Here is a 9,168-nt window from a genome sequence, read left to right as displayed (position 1 = left end):
AGGCTGGAAATAGGACACATTTCTCATAATTAGAAACTAGCACATATCCCTGGCCTGCAGTGAAACCAAAACGGTGAAGGAATAATAATAATGATAATAATAATCATCATAATAATACAAATAATACTTGTACTAATATTAATAATAAATATATTGTATGACTATATCGATAGGCCTGTGTTTTTTATGAATCAGTCATAACGTTTAACATTTCATATTTAACTGGTAGCAAGAGGCCTATAGACTGTAACGTGTGTGGGGGGCGGAGGTCTTACTCAATGCTATTGATTTGCCTGTATTGATTTAGATGTTTGTATAGATCTTTCTGTTTAAAAATCTATATCGACAATAATCTAGTGTATAGCGTGGTAATTGACAGCGTGTTATATATCGGTTTGGTACGAGGGAGGTGAGGCGATGAAGTCGAGAAAGAGGGCGCGCGCTACGTGCACGGCAATACACCAAGATGTTGCATGTGAAATGTTGGTTGAACCGGTGCTCTTCCGCGTGCAGCCGGTAGCTATACGGCCTCTGCTGGCCTTACCGGAGTGGGATTTTGCTCATGGTCAAACACATGCCTTACCTGTAGCAGATGACGTTTCTCCACATAGAATAGTCGTATATTCTGAGTTACATGAATGGTGTTGATTAAGTTAGATCATGACACGTCAGTCATTTTGAAGTTGAATAAATTGTATTAGCCGAATGGAAGCATTTTAAGAAGGACCTGTGCATCATGGTCATGGTCATGGATGCAGGGAGGAATTTAAACAGCCATGCTTTGTTATAAATGCTTATAGCTTATAGCTATTTACAATGCGTTAGACAACGAAGGTGGTTCCTAACAAGTGTTCAACTGTCTGAATGTTTAAGGCTGAACGATGACTTAATGCAAAGATTCCCTCACGCAATTTCATGAGAGAGATAAAACAAATTCAAACATAATTTGATTAAAATATAAATATTTATCATAGGTTGTATCTTTCTGAACAAAATGCATTTCAATAGTTAACAATTGCAGTGATGGGAAAAAATGTAGGGTATCAACTTTTGTCGTATTATACACTGAACACAAATATAAACGCAACATGTAAAGTGTTGGTCCCGTGTTTCATGAGCTGAAGTAAAAGATCCCACAAATGTTCCATACGCACAAAATGCTTATTTCTCTCAAATGTTGTACATACATTTATTTACATCCCTGTACGTGAGCATTTCTCCGTTGCCAAGATAATCCGTCTACCTGACAGATGTGGCATATCAAGAAGCTGATTAAACGGCATCATCGTTACACAGGTGCACCTTGTGCTGGGGACAATAAAAGTCCACTCTAAAATGTGCAGTTTTGTCACACAACACAATGCCACAGATGTCTCAAGTTTTGAGCGAGCGTGCAATTGGCATGCTGACTACACAGAGAATTGAATGTTCTACCGGTCTCACAATCGCAGACCATGTGTTTGGTGTCATGTGGGCAAGCGGTTTGCTGATGTCAACGTTGTGAACAGAGTCCGCCATGGTGGTGGTAGGGTTATGGTATGGGCAGGCATAAACTACTGACAACGAACACAATTGTATTTTATCGATGGCAATTTGAATACACAGAAATACCTTGAGGAGATCCTGAGGCCCATTTTTTTTAAAGGTATCCGTCATGTGATATCCATAGATTAGGGCCTAATTAATTAATTAAAATTGACTGATTTCCTTATATGAACTGCAACTCAGTAAATCTTTGAAATTGTTGCATGTTGCGTTTATATTTTTGTTCAGTGTAACAAATAACATACTGTATGTGCCTATTGGTTGACTTCTCCAGTTATCTGTGATCTCAGTCTCCCAGACAAGCAGTAATGTAATGATCACCATTCGCATCATTATAGCATGGTCTTATTAAGAGGAGAAAAGACAGAAATCAATACAGGATACCTTTAGCAGCGGTGGTGAAAACGAGGGAGAGGCGGTTGGGAGGAAGGATGGAGCGAGGGAGCAGAGAGAGAGAGAGCATGAGGGAGGAGGGGGTGGGGGGGGGGGGGGGGGGTGGTAATGTGTGAGTAGCGGGTGCTCTCTCGCTTCAATGTTGCAGCCAGCGTAGTGGCAGCTCGCTAGAATACTGGAGGGAGCCGGGTCGAGTGAGCTATTGGGGTTCCCAAATATCGGGGACAAACAGGCAGACAGAAAGACACACAGGCGGATGGACGGAAAGATAGGCAAGTGCTCCGACAAGAACCAGAAACGTAACGGATATTCAGCTTTCTTTTATGTTGTTTCCGTTCTTTATTTATTTGTTTGGCTTTATTTATTTCTTTATCGATTGATTGCGTTTTAATTACTGCCTTGTGACAGGGAGTGAGGGAGGAGGAGCGTAGGCCAAGCGGGCACATTGTGTAGCCTTTCCAAATGTTTATTTATTTCAGTTGATTATCTTAATGCGGCTATTTTACATGCATTTTAAACACGATTCGCTGCTTTGTAGCCTGCGTATTGGTGAATTTGTGTGTATATAGCCTACATGCGAGGGACAGTGAGAGACTGCGATCAGCTATACACCAAATAAAGTAGATTAACCAGAAATAACAAATCCAAATATATCACAATAATTGTTGGCCTTTACGCACTTCAGCGTCTGTTATTCGTGTAATATTATCAATTTTATTTACCAGCGCAAACCAAAACTAACCACGGTGAGTGACGCTAAGAAACTAGCGACTGTTACGGTGTTTGTTCTCACGCCTGTCGAAAGGAAAACAGTTTGCTAACATTGAGACTATGCTAATATAAACGCATACAGGAGAAATAGAACGATTAGGCTATTGTATGCTACACACACGAGAAAGACAGGAGCAAAATCAGGCTTATAATACAAGTATTATTACTATATTAGTCCTGATAGTGTTCTTCTGATATAGTAGTGGGAGTTCAGTTGTGGTTCTATCCGTCTGTGTGTTGGGTCTGGGCTGTTTCATTAGCCTGAATGCTGCACACTCAAGGGAGCACCATATGTTCTATACACATTTACACCCAAAATCCTGCCGAAGAGAAACAGACATCCAAAAATGTAAATAGAGCTATCCAGCATAGCCTACATGTGTACGCGCCATCAACTGGTAAGCTAAACAACGAATTTTCTACGTTTTCGATACCAAATACATTTCAAACGGACGAAGATACACAGAAGAGGAAACATCTTGTCACAATATTACTGAAAAATTATATGAAACAAAACCAGAAGACGGAGGAAGATCATGTTTGTTCCCTTGCCGGTGCCGTTCATGTTTCAGAGAACTGCCCCTGACCTCAGCGCCTGGCGTCTCAAGTCCCCGTTGGCTCTACGTTCCGACTCCGGTAAGACATTTTCCGTTATTATTGCCATGTCGGTGAGGGTCAGTCATGCATACCCGCCCCACCTTAACGACTCCCATGTAGCGCGCTTTTCGGTGTGAATTATGCACTCGGAACTGGAAAGTGTTCTGGGCACACACACACACTTCTGTGTTGAAGGCTGGAATACACTCCTCTTCTCTCTTGTTTTAAATGTGTAAATAAACAGACATAAAAGTCCATAGTTAGATTGCAAATAATTGCGCGTAAACGTCCTTTTCTCCATTCCCTTGAAAGAGCACGTGCGCGTAATGCGCGACGGGTCCATCTTGTGTTTATTTACGTTCCTTTTCTCCTGGTGATGTATCCCTCTTCCCCGTGTGTTTTCTGTCCTTTCTCTCCATCCTTCCCCTCTCCTCCGCTCCGTACGCCTGTGCCTCAGCCTCCGTCTCTCCCGAACTACCCTCTCTGCAGGCAGGGAATATTCATGCCAACTTATCGATCCTGCGGAGATCGATTCCTGGGCTGGTGGAAGCAGGGAGAGGGGAGAAAGAGGCAAATATACGGTGAAAGGAGAAGGACGGCGAACGAGGAGACGGGAGAATAATGTCTCCATTTCGTTTTATTTCACTAATTTTCGACAGTGTGTGTGCATATCTGTGTTGTGATTCAGACATTGGACTGGCATTCGTCGAATTAGGCCTCTTCTGTCTCAATTCGAGACAATGGTTATGTGTGTGTGGATTAACGCCTTTATTTCAGTAGCCTAAACATGACAGACATTGATATCTCAGGACCACGTTTGTCTGTCCAGATGCTTGTCTGCGTGTGGTGTCAGTGTGGCTGGTCGCTAAACCCGGCAGGGGAAGGCGGGACCATTGAGGCTGGACTGGGGAGGTCGGCTATTGCGCCGTCTGCGTTTCATCTGCGCTGAAGCGGAATAAAAGGACGCATGGTGGGAGCAGCCAGCCCGGCTTCCGTGTGTCGCTGCCAGTGTATCACTGTGGCGTCGTCTAGCTCTGGAATTAGGCACTCGCCCAGAAGTGAAACAGCAGCGGTTTACAGCTGTTCTCTTCATCCTCAGTAGGGAGTGGAAGTATGCGTAATGTCCCTGATCTCGGTGTGTATGTGTGTAGAGGCAGTAGGGTTGGGAGGGGGTTGGTGGAAAATACGATATGAATGCACTGAGCGTTTATCTTCCACCCTTATTAAAACCCTTCAGAATGCATGCACACAATACCTATCACGGTTTAACGGTGCATAAATACAGCTCAGTGTGCACCCTGGACAGTGTCTGCGTTCTTAAAGAGACAGGCACACAGTTATCTGTGTTAGACTATATTTTTCTCTCTTTTTCCAATGTGTAATTTTCAGATCAGATCAAGTTCATTTGATTTCAGAAAGGCGAGTTTATCTCCACCATTTACTATCTGTCACTAGAAGGGTGTTTTTACACCATGGTTAGAGGGATGAGAGTGACCTGTTACCTAGGTGTATCTCTAGATTTAGTACATAGAGGAGAGGGAGGGGGAGGAGAGGAAGGACAGAGAAGGGAGAGGGGGAGCGGGTACTGGGAGGAGGAGTTTTCGAGCTCCGCACGTTGAAAAATGGTGAATGTCAGAGTGAGATTAAAAAAAATGGAGAAAGAAGGAGAGAGAAGCCGGTGAAAGTGAAAGCAGATGACAGAGTGAAGAATGAGGCTGGAGAGGAAAAGCCATTTGAGACGGAGAGGTGAGGGTAAACTGTACCAGAGTCATTATGACAGAAAGGCATCTACATTAGGGTGTACAGTTTGTAGGCCTAGGAGTCAATGTGACATAGAGATGCATGATATGTTGCTAATTCTGCACTCTCTCTCATATTCAGTTTATTCTCTATCATATAGTATTCGCTTACTGGGCCAACGCTCTTAACCACTAAGCTACCTGCCACCCCTGTGTAGTGTAGTACAGAGTAAAGTGGTTTGTGACCACATCACCATTAACCGCTGTATGAAACTTTAATGTGGCCTGCACAAGGACTGGCAGGCTTGCTGTAGGAGGAACGGGCTTGATATGATGGAATAGGACTGAAACTGTAGCCTTGCATTAGTTTCCTTTATACAGACACACACAGCAGATGTTAATGTAAGTGTAGCTAAATGCTCGTGCTTCTAGTTCCAACAGTGCAGTAATATCTAACAAGTAATCTAACTAATTCACAACGACTACCTTATACACACAAAGTACAGGGATGAATAAGAATATGTACATGTAAATATATGGATGAGCGATGGCCGTTCGGCATACAGTAATATACAGTTGAAGTCAGAAGTTTACATACACTTAGGTTGGAGTCATTAAAACTCGTTTTTCAACCACTCCACAAATTTCTTGTTAACAAACTCATTTTTCCAGCAATTGTTTACAGACAGATTATTTCACTTTTAATAAACTGTATCTCAATTGCAGTGGGTCAGAAGTTTACATACACTAAGTTGACTGTGCCTTTAAACAGCTTGGAAAATTCCAGAAAATTATGTAATGGCTTCTGATGGGCTAATTTACATAATTTGAGTCAATTGGAGGTGTACCTGTGGATGTATTTCAAGGACTACCTTCAAACTCAGTGCCTCTTTGCTTGACATCATGGGAAAATCAAAAGAAATCAGCCAACACCTTGTAGACCTTCACAAGTCTGGTTCATCCTTGGGAGCAATTTCCAAACGCCTGAAGGTACCACGTTCATCTGTACAAACAATAGTACGCAAGTATTAACACCATGGGACCACGAAGCCGTCATACCGCTCAGGAAGGAGACGCATTCTGTCTCCTAGAGATGAACGTTCTTTGGTGCGAAAAGTGCAAATCAATCCCAGAACAACAGCAAAGGACCTTGTGAAGATGCTGGAGGAAGCAGGTACAAAAGTATCTATATCCACAGTAAAACGAGTCCGATATCAACACAACCTGAAAGGCCGCTCAGCAAGGAAGAAGCCACTGCTCCAAAACCTCCATAAAAAACCCAGCCTACGGTTTGCAACTGCACAAGGAGAAAAAGATCATACTTTTTGGAGAATTGTCCTCTGGTCTGATGAAACAAAAATAGAACTGTTTGGCCATAATGACCATTGATATGTTTGGAGGAAAGCCGAAGAACACCATCCCAACTGTGAAGCACGGGGGTGGCAGCATCTTGTTGTGGGGGTGCTTTGCTGCAGGAGGGACTGGTGTACTTCACAAAATAGATGGCATCATGAGGTAGGAAAATTATGTGGATATATTGAAGCAGCATCTCAAGACATCAGTCAGGAAGTTAAAGCTTGGTCGCAAATGGGTCTTCCAAATGGACAATGACCCCAAGCATACTTCCAAAGTTGGGGCAAAATTGCTTAAGGACAACAAAGTCAAGGTATTGGAGTGGCCATCACAAAGCTCTGACCTCAAGCCTGTAGAAAATTTGTGGGCAGAACTGAAAAAGTGTGTGCCAGCAAGGAGGCCTACAAACCTGACTCAGTTACACCAGCTCTGTCAGGAGGAATGGGCCAAAATTCACCCTACTTATTGTGGGACGCTTGTGGAAGGCTACCCAAAACGTTTGACCCAAGTTAAGCAATTTAAAGGCAATGCTACCAAATACTAATTGAGTGTATGTAAACTTCTGACCCACTGGGAATGTGATGAAAGAAATAAAAGCTGAAATAAATCATTCTCTGTACTATTATTCTGACATTTCACTTTCTTAAAATAAATTGGTGATGGGCCTCCCGGGTGGCGCAGTGGTCTAAGGCCTGTGCCACCAGAGACTCTGGGTTCGAGCCCAGGCTCTGTCGCACCCAGCCGCAACCGTGAGGTCCATGGGGCGATGCACAATTGGCCTTGTGCCGTTAGGGAGGGTTAGGCCGGTAGGGATATCCTCTCATCGCACGCTAGCGACTCCTGTGCACGCTGACCAGGTCACTAGGGGCACGGTGTTTCCTCCAACACATTGGTAGGGCTGGTTTGGATGCTTGCTGTGTTAAGAAGCGCGTGGCTTGGTTGGGTTGTGTTTTGGAAAACGCATGACCTTCGTCTCTCTCAAACACGTATGGCAGTTGTAGCGATGAGACAAGATAGTTACTACTAAAAACAATTGGGGTGAAAAAAGGGGGTAAAAAAATAAATTTAATTAAAATAAAGTGGTGATCCTAAGGGAATTTTTTACTAGGATTAAATGTCAGGAATGTGAAAAACTGATTTTAAATGTATTTGGCTAAGGTAAACTTCTGACTTCAACAATATGAGATGAGTAAAAGCTGAAATACGGTGAGTCCAAAGGAACACACAGTATGTAGACATTATTTAAGTGGTGTTATTTAAAGTGACTAGTGATACCTTTATTAAATACATGTATTCAATATATTAAAGTGGCAAGAGATTTGAGTCAGTGTGTTGGCAGCAGCCACTTTATGTTAGCAATGGCTGTTTAACAGTCTGATGGCCTTGAGATAGAGGCTGTTTTTCAGTCTCTCGGTCCCAGCTTTGATGCACCAGTACTGACCTCGCCTTCTGGATGATAGCGGGGTGAACAGGCAGTGGCTCGGGTGGTTGTTGTCCTTGATGATCTTTTTGGCCTTGTGACATCGGGTGCTGTAGGTGTCCTGGAGGGCAGGTAGTGTTCCCCCGGTGATGCGTTGTGCAAACAACACCACCCTCTGGAGAGCCTTACGGTTGTGGGCGGAGCAGTTGCCATACCAGGCAGCGATACAGCCCGACAGGAGGCTCTCAATTGTGCATCTGTAAAGGTTTGTGAATGTTTTAGGTGACAAGTCAAATTTCTTCAGCCTCCTGAGGTTGAAGAGGCGCTGAGGCGCTGTTGTGCCTTCTTCACCACGCGGTCTGTGTGGGTGGACCACTTCAGTTTGTCCATGATGTGTACGCTGAGGAACTTAACTTTCCACCTTCTCCACTACTGTCTCGTCGATGTGGATAGGGGGGGGGGTTCTCCCTCTGCTGTTTCCTGAAGTCCACGATCATCTCCTTTGTTTTGTTGACGTTGAGTGAGAGATTATTTTCCCTACTCCACACTCCAGAAAATAACCTCTTACTCAACGTCAACAAAACAAAGGAGATGATGGTGGACTTCAGGAAACAGGATGCATTACAGTGGCTCCGTATACGGTGAGGCCAAAGGAACAAACAGTCATTCAAAAACATAGCGAACTTAATAAATACAACTTTTTGTTATGGATTGTCATGACAGTTGAGTTGCATATGCTACGCAGTGTATGTGAATTGACCCGGCTTTGATGCAAATTTTGATGTGTGTGGTTTCGGCTTTACTTAGTCGCTGATACACACGACAAACCATTACACAAGCTCACACACACACACACTCTCGCACAGGACAACAAAGTCCCACTAATAAGTCCCACTTAATCCCACTAATTTAGCTTCATACGCTTCGTGGCTGTTAATAACCCAGATACTGCTGTAGTCAATATCTACTGTCTATGCTGTGTATGCATTTCTGTTTCATATGATGTATGCTAATAAACAAGCTATAGTTTTACATTCATATTTGGTTCAAGATCCTGTAGGGTTCTGTACAGTATAGGGACATGTTCGTTTCTGTGCTTGTGTGTAGTGCCGGTGCCTGTATGAGAAACGATTTGATTGTGCGCGTAGGCCGATGCATATGCTTACATGTGTTTATGTGTGTCTGTGTCCGAACCTGCCCGTGTGTGTATAGATTGGAGTGTGGAGGGGAGTGTGTGAGTCCCAGTGTTAACATGATTGCGAATGACAAAATGTCAACCTGGGTTTGTTAGGAACGTAATGGTGAATCAATAGACACAAGAAAGATGTCAATACAACATGCTCTATAGCA

At 43.4% G+C, this 9,168-nt stretch overlaps 1 protein-coding gene across 9 annotated transcripts in view; it reads left to right on the top strand.

The window, feature by feature from the left end:
- Positions 1–2,156: 2,156 nt before the first annotated feature.
- LOC116353133 (POU domain, class 2, transcription factor 2) overlaps positions 2,157–9,168 on the top strand; it is a 48,085-nt gene continuing 41,073 nt past the window's right edge. For 2 of the 9 annotated variants that reach the window (XM_031787168.1, XM_031787163.1), the window contains exon 1: positions 2,271–3,345. In XM_031787168.1, coding sequence (XP_031643028.1) covers positions 3,246–3,345 — 100 coding nt within the window. In that variant the 5' untranslated portion in view covers positions 2,271–3,245. Of the gene's footprint in view, positions 3,346–9,168 lie in introns of all 9 variants that reach the window. The other 7 variants (XM_031787166.1, XM_031787165.1, XM_031787164.1 and 4 more) reach the window with 7 other exon arrangements.

Source organism: Oncorhynchus kisutch, linkage group LG13, assembly GCF_002021735.2.
Source record: "Oncorhynchus kisutch isolate 150728-3 linkage group LG13, Okis_V2, whole genome shotgun sequence".
In the NCBI taxonomy this organism is placed as follows: Eukaryota; Metazoa; Chordata; class Actinopteri; order Salmoniformes; family Salmonidae; genus Oncorhynchus; species Oncorhynchus kisutch.
The sequence above is the reverse complement of the archived record's forward strand: the minus strand, read 5'-3'. Positions and strand labels throughout refer to the sequence as shown.